Here is a 20,500-nt window from a genome sequence, read left to right on the forward strand (position 1 = left end):
CACCACAGGACCCTACTCCCGCCAGCCCGTGACAGAGAAGCCGATACGAGAGCACCGGCTAAGGCGTGAAGAGGGACCGGCCCTGGAGGCGGTCGCTGCGGCTCCCAGATACCCAGAGGAGACCATCCCGGCCGCCGGTACCGACACAGCGAGATAAAACGCCTCAGAACTCCGCCGCTCCCCTCAGCGCCGCGTTCCCGCCTCCCCCTCGAGCCCGCGCACCCGCCCGCCCCCTCACAGCGCATGCGCAGCGCGCCAACCAACACCCACCCACCCCCCGCCGGATCGGGCCGCGCGGGGAGATGACGCCGCAGCCTTCCCCGCGTCTCCCGCGTGCGGTCACATCCGGTAGGTGAGGTCAGGGAAGGGGCCGCCATTTTGGGTGGTAGGGCTGGGCGCGGAGCGGGGCACCGCGGGCGGCGGCGGCCCGCGGTGGGGGGGGGGAAGCGAGTGCGGCCTGCGGGCGGGCGGCCCCCATGGCCGGGCAGTTCGACTCCGAGGACCGGGCGAGCTGGTACTGGGGGCGGCTGAGCCGGGCCGAGGCGGTGTCGCTGCTGCAGGGGCAGCGCCACGGGACCTTCCTGGTGCGCGACTCGGGCACCATCCCCGGCGACTTCGTGCTCTCGGTGTCCGAGAGCTCCCGCGTCTCGCACTACATCGTCAACAGCCTGGGGCCGGCGGGAGGCCGGCGGGCCGGCGGCGAGGGCCCTGGGGCCCCGGGTGAGTGACCCCCAGGGCCGGTGGTGGTCCCCCAGCCCCTGCCGCCGCGGGGAGGGCGGCTGGGGCAGCCGAGCCTCGGTGTGCGCCCCCCCACGGGCGGCTCCGCTCTCCCCCCACTCCCCCCACCCCACCCCGGGCGCTGTTGCAAGTCGTGAAGCTCTTTGTAGTGGAATTAAGTCGTGTTTTGTAGCTGGGGCTACTGAGTGAGCCGAGCCGTCTGCCTGCACCTGCCTTCCAACGACTTAATATCGTAGTTGAGCATCTACTGGAGTTGAGCGCTTATTGCAGTCCTACGGAAAGATCCTACGGCTGTAGCGCTCGCACGTTCTCCTGTTTTCATAAACTAGTTAACTGTAGCTCATAGATTTTGCATGCCATCTCAGCCGGGGGACAGTTCTGCGGAAGTGTCGTCTAAAAGTCTTGAGTTCTGACAAGATAGTTTTGCATTAGAAGGCAGACTGCGAGGCTAAATTTCAAGTCACGAATCAAAGTATTATGTGCGTAGTTTAAGTAGGAATGTAAAGGAATTGTTACTTTAAATGAGACGTGAATTCAGTAATTTTTTTTCCTCTGTGTGTTGAAAGGGAAGGTTTGATATTATTCCTCATCAGCGTCGTATCTAACATGAAAACAATGTGTTTAAGTGTAATGCTTATAGAGCAGAAAATACTGATTGTATCAGAGGGAAAACTGTACCATGAGAAGCAGTGTTTCTGCAAGTACAAGTGTAACTAAATGAACAAGAGCCCCCAGCAATGCAGTGTCCTCAGATGTGTAACAACTTAGATGTGTAATACAAAGGCAGCAGTATCCCTGCTGGGGCCATTACTAAAGTTGGTAGCGGAACTGCTCAACTTTGGATATTAATGCTTGCAAAATGATGTGGGTGTTTTGCTAGCATCTCAGAAAGGAACCACTACCTAATTTTGAAGTGTAGTAAACCTGTGTAATAAGAGATTTGGTGAATTTATTTGGCAGAAAGTAATGGTATATGAATTGCCACAGAGAGTCACTTTCTCCTGTAGATCTATGGTTGGAATTAAGAGACCTATATTGGGAAGATGCAACAGTACATGTTACGGAAAGGATTTTTCAGTCTCTGCACAGGCTGTAGTTGACTAAGAAGGAGATAATCTTAGAAAAAACAAAACTGTTGCTGGTAGGTTTGCACTGTTATACAGTAATTTCCCCTGCTCAGGGGAACATTTAAAATTGGCAAATTTGGGAAAGTCTGAAGTCATCGTGTTTATCCCAGGAACCTACTACAGTTGCAGGGTGTACTCAAGTCGCAAAAAGCTGCTAAAGGTGGCTGAATTCAGCTGGAAGTGGAAGTCATTACTGCTGTGGGTAGTAAAATGGTTTGCCAAAAGATGTGGTGGATTCCCCATTGTTTCGTGTCGGTGAAGACAGAGGTTTATGGAGGCTTGGTGTGAGAACTGTTGAAATGCATGACTGGTGTTAGGTAGAGCAGAGTAAGTTACCAGGATGGTTTGTTGTGGAATCCTGCCTAATAGGATTTTAAAGACAGCAGTGATAGAAAACACTGGAGCATGTGTGCCTGTCGCTTCTCGGCAGTTGTCTTCTAGAGAGCAACTCGCCTCTGGAAAAACAGTGTTTTTCATGTTATTGTGGTATCACTTTAGTACATAGCCATCCTAACTTTTTTTATTGTGTTACATTTTTAAGCTCAGTAATGTTTTGTGGCATTCTATGGGGTGGCTTATGTTGTGGATGTTAAAACATTCTGGAGTTTTAGTGTTCTTTTTAAAAAAATCACTAAATGCCCCTTAGGTAATTTTCTTCTGTTTTAAATGTTTATCTGTTTTAGAAGAGTAGCTGCTATTGTAGCTGTGTAGGCTGTTGGCACAGTAGGCTTAATATATGTTCAGAAGTATAATTATGTTTTGGTTGGTCTTTCCCCACCCCGCCCCCCCCCCCCCCCCGCCCTGGATGTAATGAAGATAGGTGATGCATCACTCCTGCACTCCTATGCTGATATTGTAGTAGTTTTAAATAAGTCATACCTCCATGCTGATACTGTTCTCTTTTCACACTCAAACCAAAGAAGGTGTGGGGGGGTGGGTGTATGTATATTAAATTACACTTATAGTGTAATTAAGTTTTTCTTTCAGAAAAAAGTAAGCGGGGGGATGTTCTGCAATGGGAGGGAGATGGAAACATTGGTAGAAGATTGAAGATGGTTTCACATTTGGATAGGGAAAATAATGCAGTAAAATGAGGTAAATGTTTGCAAATTGTCATGCTTATTTATTGTGGTCAAGCTAAAACATTAGGAAGACCAATTTTACTATGTTAATTGTATGGTACAGTTTTTTTAGCAATTGATTGTTTGGCAAATGCACACTTCTCATGGGGAAATCTGAATATGCCAGATCAGGTTCTTAGGTTGATTTTTGTTAGTTTCAGTAAGTGTGTTTGCAGTTCATGACTGCTTTAATACTACTGTGTGCAGGGGATACTAGGAACCTTGCTTCAATACAGAATGAATGAGATGAGGAGCTTTGGCTTCCCTAATATAAAAAGTCACAGTGTCACAAAAACATGATACTTTCTTCCATTTCTAAAGTATAAAATAAACTTGCTAATTTTTTGTTAAATTCAACTTTTGCCTGATATGCTGTAGTATCTAACTTCTTGCAGGTGATTTTTCAGCATAAGGAAAAAAGAATTTAACAGAACTTCTCAAAATAGCTATGTCTTCCTGAAATGTTTTGAGGCTGTTAAGAGAAAATAGGATAAATCACTGAATTATGGGAGAGAAAAAAGCTGTTTCCAGTGGAGATGGAGATTAACTGAATCGGAATTAAGGTATCATTTGTGATGAAATATCACAGTCATGGGCTAAAGAAATCCCAAACAAGACAAGGTACTCCATGCAGGCATTAGCATGGTAATGGACAATAGGGGAAATATTTAAATACATCATTTGTTTGCAATTTGACAGAGGAGTCGGGGATAAAAATATATGTTATGCACCAAAACAAAATGCCTAAAATATCTAAAGAAAGATATGCTTTCTATTGAAAGTACAATGTAATAAAGCCAGAAACCTTACAGTGTTTTAAAATTTGTCTCTGTAAAGCAGGAAAGTATGACAGATATAGTGTAGAAGGCGGTGTTTTCACTAAGTATTTATTTTAAGAACATGCTGCTTAACTTACGCTTCTAAGTCACTTCCGTTGTGATTTTTAAAAATTCAGACTTCTTGGAATCATATAATCTTTACATAATGATATCCATACTCAGCTTTATAGGAAATGGCTTTAGATATGTGTGAGCAGTATGGTTTAACTCTAACACTTGGGCTTTTTTTGAGTTGTTTGTTTGTTTTTGTTTTGGTTTTTTTTATATATATTAAGGTCTTAAAATGCAAGCTATTGGAAGCTTGGAAAGTGTATGCATTTGACATCTACTTTTCTTTCATCCTCTGATTATCTGCAGAAATGACAATATGTAATTTATGTAAGAATATTCTCCCGGTGTGCTTAGAGCTCTTCTCAGGAGCCAGTGCATGGGGTTTTGCTGTTTTTATAGAATGTTCATGGGTATTTATTTGTTTTGCTCTGGCATGAGTAGGGAGGTACTTAAGGACAAGGAAAAAAGGTGTCCCTGTGAGGGAAACACACAGGCTGGAATGTGATGCCTTCATAGCAGAGTTCCCATATGCTCTAGGAGGAAACTGGCTTACATCACTGTGATGTCTGTCTTTGAAATGAGAGCCTTGCATCTCAGTACCCTGCACGATAACAACAGCCTTTCTTGCCCAAAACATGCTTTTAAGTTGGGGGGGAGGCACGGCATGGCACCCTTACATACTAGATCTAGAAACAAAAATGAAGAAAACCTGTATTTCTGTGAGGTCTTCCCTGCACCGGAAAGGAAAGCTTATCAGAGCTTAGGAATAAAGAGAAAACTGCCTAGTGGCACTAACACAATTGGAGTGAAGAGAGAAATGTAAAACCCTCAAGACATCTGAGAAAGTGAGAAGTTGCTTTGTGGTTATGCCACCTGCCCGCGCTCTCAAGTAGAATATTAGGTATTTTATACCCTACTTTCCCAGTATCTGTACAATATTTAAAACATACATAAGCAATCTTTTCCAGACTGACATGAAGCCAGCACAGTGTGAAAGTGTTTTGTCAGGAGGGAATGTGCGTCATAAACAGAGAACTGACAGGGTCCAGATTTGAAACTTTCTTTAATTCTGGGATGGTTTGGATTTTAACTCTTTCCTCACCTTCCTGAGAGCAAAGGTTTTGCTAGCTGTTCTGACAAGCTGAAGTGGATGGAATCAGGTTAAGTCCTAGTGCAGATGGAGCTAGGATGGAATAAGTAAGAAAGAGGATACTCAGCCCTTTGTGCTTCTCATTCAAATGAGTCATCTTACAGAGCTGGGTAGTGCTGCTGGTAGAGGTGCAAGTTGAACAGCTATTCTTCCTTCGGCTGGGGAGAAGGGAAAATAATTTCTAGTACTCTGGCTGTCCAACTTTAATAGGAAGTGACTAAAGTTCCTCCAGTAGCTAGATTTACCTTTACACGCCTTCTCCTCTTCCTGAGGGCCCTCAGAAGATGTGGACAATGTGCTGCTCAAATGTGTGCCGTCAAGAAAACTGTCCCAGAATCATGAAGCAAAACAGCTCTACTTATCCAAAAACCACTTGCCTTGTGACTGTAATTTTTTCTTGTGGTAGATCTTGCCTTAATTTTTTCATTGGCCTACAGGTATGAGAAGTGTTGCAGTTCAAACAAGAAGCTGAAGAGCCTTCTTCTGAGCCTGAAATCTGTTAATCTTTGAATTTTATTATACCAGGGAATGACAGAACTTCGAAGCCCATAGTGCATAGAATTATTTCCCCGCTACGTAAGTGAGCATCATTCAGCTCATTACCGTGTAGCTGAACAAGAGTGTACACAAAAGACTTAAACTGATGGGAAGTTTACCACTTGCTTGGTAAGGTGTAGTTGTATTTTATTTCCAACTGTGACTTTAAACTATTTTGTCCTTTTTATGCCTATTTTAGCTGAATTTAGAAGTCTTCTATTGAAATTCTCCAGACAGTAACCAGGTTGCTGCCTTTATATTTTTTGGTAATTAATTTGGATTAAGCTTGTATATTTCTTGTTGCAAAGAGGTTTTCCAGACCTCAGATTTTTGTAGCTGCCTCATGGTTTTTTTGAAAAAAAACCTCCAACAAACCAAAACAAACCACCAGAAGTGCATGTGGTATTCTGGGAGTGTTCTCTTTGTGAAGGTAATGTCTCTTCCTTCTGCTGCTTATCTGTTTGTCCCTTCAAGGATTGCATTGATCTTTCTGATCCTAGAATGTATTTGGAGGGTCTATGTTCTCTCACTCTTTTTCAGTTGTGCAAAATCTCTTTTAGAATGTGATTTTCCAGGATACGGTACACTGATTTCAGTCACTCCTTCCCCATACAAAAGGTTCCAGTGGACTTTCCTCTTAGAGTCCAACTTTGGTTTTATTCAGGTACATTTGGCAGCTATTTCAGGCTGTTATGCATTAATTCAAGAGGGTGAACCTGTTCAAAAAAAAAAAAGACACCCAGAAAAGCCTTGTTCATCCTAGTGATGATTTTGGTGCTGACAAGGCTGATGAACTGCTCATTTCCTACAAGTTTTAAGATTTTTCTGTGTACACTTACTTTGCTGGACATGGAGATCTCAGGCTCCTCACTGAGTCAGTTTGTAGCAGGTTTTACAGAAGTAAATTAGTGTTTCAGGCTTTAGATTTCTGTCATGTGAAATAAGTTCCGTGTCAGTGAACTTACCTGAGATTCAGTCTTCTCCATATCACTTCAAAGATCTTTGCTGCCCTGGTCCTTTTAAAGTTTCTATGACTTTTTCTTTTGACATAAGTGTCTACATAAGCCTTGATCCTTAAAGGTTCACATCTAAAATAGTAGCAGATATGTGCTTATGTTTCTGTCACCAGGTTTGTCTGAAACTTGATGTCTATACCACTTGTTACAAAGCATGGTTTCCCACTTCCAATGCTAGCAGAAGCGCAGCATTTGCAGATCATATTATATGCTTACATAGTGAACTTAAGTTGTTTTGAAGTGGTGTAGGGATGCTGCCTGTCCAGCCAGAAGTCATCTCCTGTGAGACCACAGAGCTAAGAACTGCCACTGAGATGAAATTCTAGAGTTCTTGCTAAGTCTAGAGATGTAGGTTAGATCACATCAACAAAAGTTCAGGGGGTGTTCCATCTTTTCAACATTATGCTTTGGGAGAACAAGGTGGAATCTTACTTCTCTTTCCATGCTGGATTCGTATTTCTTACTGATGTTTACATTAGCTTCCTTATCTCTTGGTGATGACAGTTTGTGTGTTGTTTTTTTGTAATTTTTTGAGGGTATTGTTTTTTGTTTTTTGACTTACTGCATTTGTGCTCATTTCTTTTGAAAGTCTTTCAGGGGTGTTAATGCATGCAAATGTGCATTTTCCAATGACTTAGTTCTGCTGCTTTGAATTTCCTGTAACCAGTTTCACTAATGTTTATGTTCCTTCAGGATACTTCAAAACTTATTTATTGGGTGTTTATCTATGTTGATCTTATTGAATCTGCCCTTTTCTCTATTTGAACCCCTTTTTTTGCTCTCTTGAAAGAACTTCTTGTAATGTTAGCTTTCCATGCTGACAGTGCTACTTTGAAGGGGGTTTTGGATCAGTGACAGCTTGAAGAATTCTGCTAGCTTTGTACTCGAGAGCTAAGTCTCGGAACTGTTAGATATTCCCTGCAGAGAAACAGACTTGCAAAGTAAGCATCTCTTTCTTGCTAAGAGTTACTCATTAAAGCATAAATCTTTTCCTCTCCGCTACCCTCCCCCAGCCTTCCACAATTCTTCCCATAACTGATTACACAGTATATGGTGCATGGTGGAAATAGAACATCATGTGTATGTTTTTCCCCAGCTGAGCCTGAAGAGCACAAAACGGAAAAAAAGTGCAGTGCACAGATTGAAAACTGAAATGGATATCTGCGCTTTGATACCTCTAATGACTTGAATATGAACATCATCTGTATTTTAATGTATTTGAGGTTCAGATTTATAGCTTAGGCTCCATCTGACGAATATGGCAAAGAAACTACAAGACTTGAGATTAAAAGACTGAATTATACCCATTATGAAAACATATGTTGTTGCTTTGCATTGCATAAAATATACATAATTTTCTCTAACGGTACCTTTTATCAAAATGAAAAATAACTTCATTTGCTCATTCACATAAATTGTTTGCTGCTGTGCTAAGCATTTTTCTGTAGTATCCATGCCTTTAACCCATGATACATTACAACAAGTAAATAACCATTGTTGCAGTGTTGTCCTTTTGAAATAACTTCGAACTGCAAAAGAGTTTAAAAAAAACCCCAAACCACTTCCTTGAAATTGTACCAAAATTTCATTTGCTCCCTAGATTTAGAGTATAAAACAGGAAAAAGGGAATTGTCTGTTACTGAAAATTGTATAGGCTCCTGAGAAACTTGGATGTACTGAATGTTTTTATCTGTTGGGTCTATATAACAATCAAGGAAACAAGATATTTTTATCCTAATTCGGGAAGTTTGGCAGTGCCAAACAATTTCTTCTTTCTTTCTTTGACAAAATCTTTAAAAATAAAACTCTGTCCTCATGATCATGATAGTGCTGTCTTTGATTAGACATACACAGAAGAGTGTTGATGATGAATGTTGATCTAAAGATGACCAAGTATCAAATTACTTATCTGTAAATGTATTCATCTTCTCAAATGTTTAATTTACAGTTTTAACGGTTGTATGCTCTCTTTGACATATTGCCTTCTTCTTTCAGGGTTGAATCCCACCAGATTTCGAATAGGTGACCAAGAGTTTGAATCTTTGCCATCTTTACTGGAATTCTACAAAATACACTATTTGGACACTACAACCTTGATAGAACCAGTTTCCCGATCCAGGCAGAATAGTGGTGTTATCCTCAGGCAGGAGGAAGCTGAGTATGTGCGAGCTCTCTTTGACTTTAATGGAAATGATGAAGAAGATCTTCCATTTAAGAAAGGAGACATACTGAGAATCCGGGATAAACCTGAAGAGCAATGGTGGAATGCAGAAGACAGCGAAGGAAAGAGGGGAATGATACCTGTTCCTTACGTCGAGAAGTATAGACCTTCCTCTGCTTCAGTATCTACTCTGATTGGAGGTAACCAGGATAGTTCCCACCCACAACCACTGGGTGGGCCGGAGCCAGGGCCCTATGCCCAGCCCAGCATCAACACTCCGCTCCCTAACCTTCAGAATGGCCCTATTTATGCCCGGGTTATCCAGAAGCGAGTCCCTAATGCCTACGACAAGACAGCCTTGGCTTTGGAGGTACATAATGGGCAAAACTTAGAAAGAAGAGATCTGTTCAAGGGATTTCCCTTTCAATCACATTATAGTTTTGTAGGAATATGAAAGGGAAAAGCATTGTAATACTGGTTTTACATCATGATTAATAAGTTATGGATAAAGGCTTCTATTTTTTTTTAATAAGTGACTAGAGTCACTTGTAGACTAGAGTTTGATTATTATAGCATGTTTAGGTTACTGAACCAATATCATGTCTTTTGTCAAACATCACTAACATAAGTGTTTCCCCATCCATGTTTTCACTTCTGAAGCCTTTATTTTAGGGGGGAGGGAGAGGGAGCAGTTCATAAGTTGTGTGTCTGAACCTGTGTTCACTGTTGCTTGCCTAACCTCAATCTTTAAAAGGTGTGCTGGGTTGTTTGGTTTCCCTGCCCCACCCCCCCTCCCCAGTCTGTCTGCAGTTTAAAAGCAATCAGTGGAAACATTGATAGTCACTTTCAAATTAGAGACTGAGATGATGATGATCACACATAGGGTTTTATTGTAACATCTTGACCTCAGGCAGATTACTTTGGGTTTTAGTTTGTGAAGCAGGAACATACCATTACAATTCATTAAGGAGGTCTTGTGTAAAGCAGTGATTGATGGAGTATGATTTGTAATAAAGCAGTGAGTTTACCTAAGGTTGATTCACTTCCTGATATGATCAAGTACTTGTACATGCCCTTTTTGATCTTTTTTCCTCTTAAAAAGGAGAGTAGAGTACTCTATCTCCACACATCAGATAGTTATCCCCCAAGTTACATGCGAGGAAATTGAGACTAAGGTATTCTCAGTGGCAGACCTTTGCCTTAGGATGATATGTAAATTGGATCCTTTAATCTAGGCTTTCTTTGAGCTAAAGGCTCTGGAATTTCCTGATACCTAATTGACTTCCTGTTTATATAACATTTTAAGTACTTGGGAAAAAACAGTTTCTGTGCTGAGTCAGAGCATCTCCTCTTCACTCTCAAATACTTCGTTTAATTGTGCATAGCATAAAGGGCACTTCAGTACTTCAGTGATGTGGTAACTATAGGTATGTGTCTTTATTACAGAATTGGCAAATGCAGCACATTCTACAGATCTGATAATTGATGTGCAATCTGGGAGGTGTGAAATTTCTTCCTATTGTAGGTAAAAATTTGTCTAGAGAAGCAATGTAAATATACTCTTGAGTTACTATATGTTATATTTCTGAATCAAAAGAGATCCAGGATACAGAACATAAATTTTGGGGTTGAGAAGCATGTATAGAAGTTTATGCCAACTCACCAGATTTTGGGGAAACAGGCGAAGATTTTAACCTTCAGACTTTCATACAGCCTAAAATGCTGTCTCTCTCCCTCTTTTCCTCACTCTCTCCACCCAGCCACCTCCTGGAGCTTGGAAATAACTCCTGAATGTTGTTCTGGACTGTTGCAGTTACCAGACGTTACATTTTCTTTGAGCCACTGGATATTATGTGGTGCATATTTATCAAAACCTTTTGATTCTCCTTCTGGATTTTGTTTTTAAGCTTTTATTTATTAGTGTGCTACTAGTGTTCTTTTAAGCTTAACTTTACATTTTATTTCACTTAAAGCAGAACCCCACAACACTGCCCAACTCACAGCTTGGTAGCATGAAGTGATATAGAGAGAGTGAGAAAATACTGATAATCCAGGCTATCATAAGCAACTTTGAGTGAAAGCAAAATCCTTTACATGCTGAAGAACAGTTTGTGAGTGCCATGACTGATCTTATGTTAGTTCAATCCTCTTCGCTAAAACTCACATGATCTGGCAAGTATGCTGTGCTTTAGAAAATGTAGTTTCATGGAGAATCTCTCTCTCTTCTGAGTTAGCTTGCACCGCTAGCGTCTTTTACTAACTTATGATAAAAGACGAGATGGATGAAGTGTTTGGGAGGGAGGAACTGAGAAGTGTGTAGGCTCAGCTCGTCTGTGTGAGGATGTAAGATTTATAGTGTCTTTCTACCTTTATAATAGAACAATGGCCTTTGCAGACCTTGGAAACTTATTTAAATTTACTGGTTGACATGTCAAACCTCTTGGTTAGGATGATGTATTCCGGTCTTGCTATAGCTCTACATTTAAGAAATGCAATAATAGTGGTGGTTCTTTATTCTGTGTATAATATTGGGAAATTTTAATTTAAAATTTGAGCCATTTATCACTGCTTCTAGTAGGCCTTCCTAGCTTCTTTTCAGCACTTATAATTTTGAATCACAATGTTACTGAGTTGCTTTCAGTGTCTGGACAGGAAAAAATAGCAATATGCACTTGACTTTCTCCAAATTTTTCTTCATCCTGTCTATCAAAGTACTGTTTGTTGTTGTCTCCTTTTTTCACATTCCCTTTCACTTCATGGTGTTCCTTCTCTGTTTATTTAAAGATCTCTTTCTTAGATAACTTAGTAGAAAGTGTTATGTAAATCTTATCAGTCCATTTTTGCCCAGACCTCTTAATAACTATAAATATAGCAAGTGGGATTCTTTCCAAATGAAAACTCTTATCCTTAAATCTGGCAATATTCATGGGTGGGGGTGGATCCCACTGTTTCTCTTAGGAAAATAGATTCTTAACATCAAACATTTTTGGCCCAAACTGCAAACAGAATATCTGTACTGTTCTATTATTTTATAACTGACATGGTTTTGAAGAGCTCAAGGAAGGAGGATCAGAGCAAATGATGTTCTAATAAAGGCTTTGCTGTATTATAGAAAAAAGATTCAGCAGAAGATAACTTATTTTGCTTGTAACTGGACCTATTCAAGGAGTTGTCTGTATTAATTGAGAGAAGAGAGGAGAAAAAGGGAAGATCTATGTGGTGAATAACTCTGAGATCGATCGATTTATTTTTTTTCTTTGTAACAGTAGCAGAACTCTGCCATCTTGACCTTACCAAAGAGGAGTACTTGGAATAAAACCACAGCATACAGAAGTCTTCACATGAACCTTCATTTTTGCTTTGAAGCGTATGGGATATATTTAGTTTTAAAACTTCTGATGAAGACTGAGACAAATCTGGCTTTATAGCAGGGTACAGTGTTGTTCTTGAGGTGCTGTGCTTGGTGGGATGATGCACAATAGACTAACGATACCGTAAGTCAATGTTAAAAGTGAGGAGAATTCAGAGAGAACATCCACTTCTAGTCTAAATGTTTTAAAATTCCAGCACTTGTAATAATGAGTAATTTTTTTGAAAGGTTCTCTGCATTGTCTTCAGGAGAGTATTTGAACTGTAGATTAATATGCAGAGTTTCAAAGCAGATCTAGAAAGATCTCTAAGTTATTAAGGAAATAATGGAGCCATTTTATTAAGCTAGTATTTGTGAAATGACCCATGCTTACTTAAAGTCAGTCCTGCTTTGATAGGTGTAAAGGTAGATATATATAAATGAAATTAGAAGTTATATATAAATAAAATTAGAAGTTACATATAAATGAAATGTGAATGAAAGATTGTATCAGAAAGAGAGAGTGGTTGCTAAATGAAATTACCGTAATGGTAAAAAAGGAATATTTTTTAATCCTCAGAGGTCTTTCTTCTTTCAACAATTATTGAAATGCAGATTTCGAGTGTAGCTTCTTAGAGTAAGGATAATTCATATATGGGTGTCCCTTTGCTGCAATGACCCTGAAACACCCCTGAAAACCAAACAAACAGCTACAGGATGCTTCTGGGAGCGAGGGAATGTCACAAGCATCCCATATTCTTACTCACTATCATTGCACTGTTGAACCCACCTTTTCAGGTGAGTTTGTCATAAGGTATCCAAGATAAACTAACTATATGAACATAAAGTAGTGTGTAATACTCAATAAGAGCAGAGGCCAGCAGTCTAAGAAAAATATCTTACAGATAGCCAGCTTAAGTGCAACTTGTGCTTTTTCTTTACTAGTGGGTTGGAGGTTATATACTTTTCTCTTGAAGGCTGATACGTAGATTATATCCAGGTCTGAAGCAATTTAAAGTTATCTAGGATAGTGTTCTTGTAATGGTTGTGATTAGGAAATAAAATTTTCTGCTTCTAGTATTGTCACATTTAATCTTATCCTTGTTAAATTATAGCTGATGTATTGTTTTGGTCAACAGAGTATTTTTATTTGTACAACCCCCCCCCCCCCCCCAGTGATTATTAGCAGTAGCAAAATTAGACATACTGCATGATTAAATTCCTAAAGAGCTGAAACTAGCATTCAGTATTTGAGGAAGGCTTCCTTTTTGCCTGTAGCAAATACATAAGAGGATTTTCTTCAAAATATGATTCATTAAAATGTCTATACTAATGACTACAAAAGGAAAAAAATAAAGCTACAGCAAGAGTCCCAAGTGTGCCTCTCATTACCAGATAAGTAATCATCAGAGGTATGGGAAGCTTAATTAAATGTCCTTGTAGTGCTTTGAATTTATGAACTGTTAAAAGCTGTTCTGGCAAAAGATTGCAAGTGATTAAAACCTGTGAAGTTAATGGAGATTGGTAACATCTTAAATTGTTTTCCTTGTTCTTCATTCACTGCCTGGAAAGTGAGAATAATGAGATTCTGGTTTGGATTAATTTGGAACACAGTGATAAGCATTTGTGTAAACTAGTAACTGTATATTCAGTGAATTTCTGGATGAAATGCAGTAAGGCTTGTGGCCATGCCTTGGGAGTTTATTTACAGTATTAGCAAAAGAAAATAGAGTATATCAGTCCCAAAAGCTTTCTTTGTGACCCAGGAAGAATTCGGAAAACTGTTGTATGTTACTTGTAAATGAGATTATTGATAAAATTCTACACAGAGGGGTAGAAATGGGTAGACAGCTTTTCAATATCGCATTTATTAACTCTCCAGTGACTGTCTTTACAATGTAAATTGTGCTTTCTTAGGTTGTGTAAGCGCTACTTAACTGAACTACCCTTCAAGATTCAACAGAGTTGGGGACTGGTTAGACCAAGACTTGTGGCCCCAACTTGAACTACCTGACTGCACAGCCTTGGGAAAGTGACTGCTGTGCATTTTTCCACCTTTGACAAAGGCAGACAATACCTTTAGATTTGGTTATGTGAACATTAGGTTGGAGATTAGAATATGAGATATATTACTGTGCTTTTATTTAGTGTAGTACATTACAACTGGATACTTTTAAACTAGAGCATATTGTTTTATCGGTCCATAGTAACTATTCTTTTATTTTTCTAGCCAAACAATTTGGGTATAAGAGGGAGAGGGCACCAATTGTCTTTACTATATCCATGGAATTTATTTATGTGAGAAATCCATGGTGGGCAAGACTGAAATATCATCTGGCCTTGCCTCTGGTAGTGGCTAGTTGTGGATGCTCAGAGTAAGAACAGAGCAGCCTTACAGCACTACTTCTTATTCCCCCACCTATTCTTTCAGTGTTTTATAATCTGGGAGGCAGGGGGAGAGGGGGAGAGAGAGATCCCCCATGTACCCAGAACTTTCTCAATACTACCTGAAAAGCACTTAGTGGAATTTCAAAATTAAGGAGCTGTTTAGCTTGCAGATCAGTGTTCACTTTGTACACCTGCAAAACTTACCTCCCTTAATGAGGTTGTTGATAGAGTACAAGCATAGTGTAAGAGTCTATCAATTCAGCGAGATGCATTTATTGTGATAGTAGCTGATGTCAAGTCCCAAGGGTGCTCTGAAAGATTGGATTGCAGGCTCTTCAATTTAGGTAGTTCTCACCTAATCTAGGTATGCTTCTTTCTCTTTATACTTTCTTCAGGACTGAATAACATTGGGTGGTAGACTGGTGTATCAAAAATGGTCAAGACTAAAACTACTTTTATAGAAGTGTATCTGGTACACTTGGGTGATATGACACCAAAGGGGAGAGGTAGCAGCTCATCCTATGTGTTTTTATGAATTGTAACACTTCCTTATTTCTTATCCTGCAGGTCGGTGAGCTGGTAAAGGTCACAAAGATTAATGTGAGTGGTCAGTGGGAAGGAGAATGTAATGGCAGACGTGGTCACTTTCCATTCACACATGTCCACCTGCTGGATCAACAGAATCCTGATGAGGACTTCAGCTGAGTGTGGCTCAACAGTTGCGCTTACAGATGGGAACAATCTCAACTTGTTTTTATTGCAGATGCCATCAAGACTATGTTCCGACAGATGTTGAAAGCGGTATTGCTTGTATAAGCATTCTGATAACCTGCAAACCCCTGGGACTGAACACCACCATTCCTTAATTAAGGGTCATGTAATTCAGGGTACGACAGTAGATAACTTGTGTGTCAAGTGGCAGAACTAGTACATGATTATAGGTTGTAATGCCTGCTTATGTCCATGTGCACAGCAGACTGGACCTTGCCAGCGGTAGCAGTTGGAGAAAGCAGTCATGTAGATGTTACAATAACATTTGTAGCTCTCTCCGGTCCTATTGCTTATGTTGCTTCTTCCTCAGGCAATGAACATCAACCTTAGACAATTCAATACATAGATAGAAATTTCACAAATTTATCCTGGAGCTTTCTCCATATTTTTTTTTCCATTCTGAATTTTCTGTCCTAGAAAGGCTATATAGTACTTTGCATGGTCAGTTAACTATGCACAGTACAGATTTATGTAGAGCCCATTGGGGACAGCCTTATGATTTACAGATGCTTACCATTTTAATGGTAAATGACAGATCAAATCAACCTCGGAATTCTAGAAGCTTGTGGACACTAGATTGATTTCTTCAGTACTGTTGATGCTTCAAATATAGCAGCTGATTTTAAATTAAGATTTCTATTAACACACCAGTATCTCTTTTTATCCACAAATATAAGGCTTATGGAAGTGTAAACATCCATATCAGTGCTGAAAAATACGTGCGTAGCACTTTAATGCATAGCTTTAAAGCAGTGTTTGATTCACTAAATATACTAAAATATTGACACTGCTTTCCAATAAAATTAAATTATATAGGGCCAGTTTAATTTTTCTAGAATTCTTCAATGCTTCTATTGTACAATACTCTTACAGTACAAATCAGCGTCAAACATGGTGAACTGACAAACCAAATATTACTTTTATTTTAAAGTTACTCTGGGGACTCTTCTGGTTTAATTCCCATCTGTAAAATATTTGATAGTGAATTCATGAGGATTTTAATTTTAATAAACTAATGGAAAATACTTGTGTGCTTCTGGATTGATTCTCAAAAGGCATAATAGAGTAAATAAGGCTTCCTAGCTCTTAATGAAAATCAGTGCATTGAATAGGTGGTATTATGCACTGCTTGGTTTTGGTTTCTTTTTTTTTTTAGTCTGTTCTTCTAATTATCTGGTTTTCTCTAACATAAATCAGAATGGATTCAGTAAGTTTTGTAAACTGAAATTAAACACTGAAGTAACTATCCCTTGCCTGTATCCTGGATTGTTTTCAAAGCACAGCACTCTAGTGACCAAACTTAAGCAAACAAATTTTGTAACTTTGACTACAGTGTAATCCATACAGAACAGTTTTTCTAAATAGTATCAAACTGAAAATGTTATTTTGGTTGATACAAACCATATGACCAGAATGGCTCATTGGTTGTAAATGCTGCGAGGCCTAGTTCCCACTGCAAAGGCTATCGCTGCAAGGCACCGACCCGTACAACAGAATACTGGTAACACTTTACCTCAGAACTGTGTAACATGCTGGAAATTACAATATTTCTGTTATATTTAAGTACTAGTTGTTTTACTTCAAAACTAATCCATCAGCAAGTCTGACTAATTTTCAGGTAATGGGCACTCATTAATTGTGTAAACTAACGCCAATGTACGTTAATCATGCTTTTCCATCACCAATTGCATAAGCACTACTGAAGATTTTTAGAAAACTGACAGTTGTGACAGTGGTGTAAGAATGGTAACAAAGGAATTGCAGTACTATTCTAGCTTGGATTGCTATTCTGGTTAGGGTGATATGCCAGTGATTGTGGGATCTCTTCTAGCTTAGTACAAAACTTACTTTGAGGAAAAAAATTGAGAAACTAGGTTCTGTAACACATTGGTTTCTTTAAGGCTAATTTGTATTTTTCCTCTGACCTTGATATTTACTATGACTGATATTTTTTTTCAATAGCTGCAATCTAAATAACAGACTTAACACTGAGTTTATCAGTTGCCCATATATGCTTGTATTTTTCTTCAGGTATTGCAAAAGAAACATAATGAACTGTGTCTTCTTAGAGTAACACAGTTTGTTCTGAAGTATTTTTTCCAATTGCAGTTAATGAAAGCCCATATGTTTGTACCTTTCCAATCAGCAATTATTTTAAGATACCAAAAGAACATTTTATTATGCAAATCTTGCCTTTTTAGTATGAAAGACATACATTGAATTAACTAGCAAATACCCTGCAAACTTTGTAGATGTGTTTTTGTTAAGACTGTGTAAATTGCAAATATTTGTACACTTTGAAAGAGAAAAAAAAAAAGAAACTAGAGGAGTCTTAATAGCTGCTGTTGCACTAGAATCCTAAGTTCTTGTCAAGCAGTTTTTCTTAGTCAACTGATACATTAATGCAACTGTTTTCCACTATTCAGTTCTAAGCCGAAATGTGATTTTTGTTTCATAGGTGATAGAAATGAGTATGTTTGCATTTGGACGAAATAGACATTTCAACTTATCAAGCTCTTAAAGGAAAATAGGTAGAACATATGTTCATGAACATGTAGATTAAATCCTTTTGTGGCCTTTGTTTATCCTCTTCTATTTGTTCCCTCCCTTCTCCCTGATGCGTGCAAAAAAATCATTGCTAAGAATGTTGGTCACAATCTTTTGTCTCTACTTGGCTGTGGTTTTGGTCTCTTGTGCATAGGCAGGTGTTAGAACTAGAATAATCATTTCTAGAAATACACCGTGAAAGCAGAATGCTCAATTACACTGTGTTCTTCTGGTGCATTTACACATTATATCACACTAAAAAGTACAACTGGCTGCTATGGTTTTTTAATATATATTTCATTTTGGTAAACCCCAGCCTTTTTACTAATATTTGACCTGGTTAAATCTCGTTAATCTGTTTGAATTGTATTTGTTAATAATGCAAATATTTCTAATCATCTTAAGAGTAAAACACTTCATTTTTGTTAATGGTTTTGGGGAAGGATTCTAACCAAACCAGTTTGAAGAAAAATATGAACATGTGCCATTGTATTATAACACTATCCACTTTCTTGACAGTTAAAGTCTTTTTTTATTTTTTTGTAGCATGTAATGTATATGTTCATAGTACGTGAAGTAAATAAAAGTATAGCCAAAACTTTGACTTGGTGTCATTCTCAATCAGCTGTCATTGTGATATTTGCATTTAATAATCTAAAAATAGAGCTATGGGTATGGCCATTTTTAATTTGCCATACTCATATGAAAACAATTAAACATAACACCTCCAGAAATAAGTCAAACCAAGGTAGCTAAAATAAGCAGTAAAATACGGCTTTTTTGAAACAAGGTGACTCTGTAATCACATGAGTTGCCTGAGTCAGGGGGGTGGGAGAATAAGTATATTCTCATTGCAAAAGAGGATTCATGAGGAATGTTAAGATGAGACTTTGTAGCTATTAGTGTTGCTTCTCCCTACACAGGTGTATCAGGAAATAGTTGGGGGATTCTTTGGATGGTGTGTGTCTGTTGGGAAAGATGAAAAGCTGTTTATTCATTCTTAGAACTGTCAGTAAAAACATACATTAAGTATACAAATTAATACCAGTAAGACTCTCATACAGGAGTCTACTGATGGTTCAGAAGGACTTTGTAAGTGTGGTAGTGGGGGAGCACTACTTCAGTGAAGGGCTAACGTGTGGTGTACTGTCAAGGGATGAAGCACAGAAAATGAGGACCACAATACATATATCCAGTGTGGGAGGATATTTGTAATGTGAATCTGCACTAGACCTACTTTTGCCACTGTAATCCTTAAAAACTGCAAGGGGACAGTGGCCTCTAGGCCCCCAAGGATAAGAATCTTGATGGCAGTACTGTATCTAAAGTGAGACAGTTTAATTTGGGGTGTATGCCAAAGAACAGTTCTAGCTCCACACCAGTGAGTTTCTTAGCTCAGCAGGGTGTGCCATAGTTAATCATGGACCAAAACCTTGAGGCATTCCAAATCCCTCAAAGCATTTGGCCTTCTGGAGGCGCTCCCTAGTTCCACAGGCTCTTGCGGCATGGAAAAGGCCATGTTGTATGTTCCCAGTTAAAACACTACTTACTTCACTGTCCATTGTTTCTAAAAGTATACGAGGACCGGTTTTGATAATGTAAATACTGCCATAATCATTTTCCTTGTTGGTAAGGGCAAGGACAACATTTGTTTTCTTAGTCACTCCGTTACGGTGATGGCTCCTCATGTTTTAGTTGACACGTATTCAGTTGGCTGGCTGCTACAGATAATTTTCTTGGTCAGTGCTGTTTCGTGGAGTCTTCAAGTAGGATGTTACTTGTTAAATGAGTGACTTTGCATTGAAGTGTACTGAGATGCCCCCCAAGTTTTCCTGTTATGTCCCCACACAATAAAGATTATTCTATCAGCTTCAGACAGACAAAATTAAATTTTCATAGGTAGAAGTACTGCCCCCAGCTTTGCTCCAGTGTTCATACAACTTGGCTGCAGCAGAGCTGCAATCCAAGAGTGCCTTTTAATGAGATTACCTGAGATAATTTAAGAGCTCACTGCAGCCAAAAGGAAGAGGTTCTGTATGCCTTTCCACACTGCCCTGACAGCCGTGCCCTCCTGCTACTTAGCTTCAGACTGGTATTTGCAGAATTTCTCTGCGACCTGATGTAACACAGGAATCGTGCAGAAACCTATTGCCCCTCCTTTCCTTTCCCCCTCCTTCCAACAATGGTTTTCAGCCGCAGTAGTGGTTGAATCAACTCATGCAAAAGTTGAGGGTGCAAGGGACAAGCAAGGATTGCGTCAGCAAATTATGCTTTGAGTATTTCACTGCATTAGACTGTTTACTCCTCATGCTTTGCCAAATCCCTGACCAATTTCCAAATATTTGCATGCCATCTGTAACAAGTGCATTGAAAAATATTTTAAGTATTTAGACAATACGCTATAATTCAGCAAGGATATCAAGCATGCACCTCAATTCTGGCAAATAAGTATGCTTAAAGTGGCCTGGTTTATTTATATTGTTGAGCTCTCTACAACTTGAGTACCCACTGAACATGAGGATCATGGAAAAGTTCCTAAATTGATGCAAATCTTACTTATTGTGCACAGCTGTCATATGAAACTAAGCCTCAGTTGCTGAAAAATAGACTTTTTTGGTCAAGATTTATGAAGTGCAGAGGTGATTTGCAAGTCTCGCAATGAGTTTTAGTATATTTATGCAAATATATGGTGACTCTGTATACAG

The 20,500-nt window shown here is 39.2% G+C and overlaps 1 protein-coding gene across 14 annotated transcripts; it reads left to right on the forward strand.

Annotated features, from left to right (window-relative positions):
• The first annotated feature begins 239 nt into the window (after positions 1–239).
• Positions 240–18,399, forward strand: CRK (CRK proto-oncogene, adaptor protein). Of its 14 annotated transcripts, none has more exons than XR_012651069.1 (5): positions 400–720; positions 8,575–9,110; positions 10,187–10,265; positions 12,007–12,887; positions 15,045–18,399. XR_012651069.1 is itself a non-coding variant. In XM_075032626.1 (4 exons), exons 1-3 carry the CDS (start codon positions 477–479, stop codon positions 12,166–12,168), a joined length of 939 nt encoding a protein of 312 aa, XP_074888727.1. In that variant the 5' UTR covers positions 400–476; the 3' UTR covers positions 12,169–12,172; positions 15,045–18,399. The 14 variants fall into 14 exon arrangements, 4 of the variants coding, with proteins under 4 accessions (XP_074888727.1, XP_074888729.1, XP_074888730.1 ...); XR_012651066.1 differs by lacking the exon at positions 10,187–10,265 and having other exon boundaries at positions 12,010–12,234; positions 12,670–12,887; XR_012651067.1 differs by lacking the exon at positions 10,187–10,265 and having other exon boundaries at positions 12,010–12,172; positions 12,670–12,887.
• Positions 18,400–20,500: the final 2,101 nt, after the last annotated feature.

The sequence above is a fragment of the Buteo buteo genome, chromosome 7, assembly GCF_964188355.1.
Source record: "Buteo buteo chromosome 7, bButBut1.hap1.1, whole genome shotgun sequence".
In the NCBI taxonomy this organism is placed as follows: Eukaryota; Metazoa; Chordata; class Aves; order Accipitriformes; family Accipitridae; genus Buteo; species Buteo buteo.

Bases quoted from the DNA above. Each gene is read 5' to 3' on its own strand.
- CRK (XM_075032626.1), top strand. From the start codon at position 477: ATGGCCGGGCAGTTCGACTCCGAGGACCGGGCGAGCTGGTACTGGGGG. The intron at 721-8,574 runs GTGAGTGACCCC...TTCTTCTTTCAG, and splicing joins CGAGGGCCCTGGGGCCCCGG to GGTTGAATCCCACCAGATTT. The intron at 9,111-12,009 runs GTACATAATGGG...TTGTAACAGTAG, and splicing joins AGACAGCCTTGGCTTTGGAG to CAGAACTCTGCCATCTTGAC.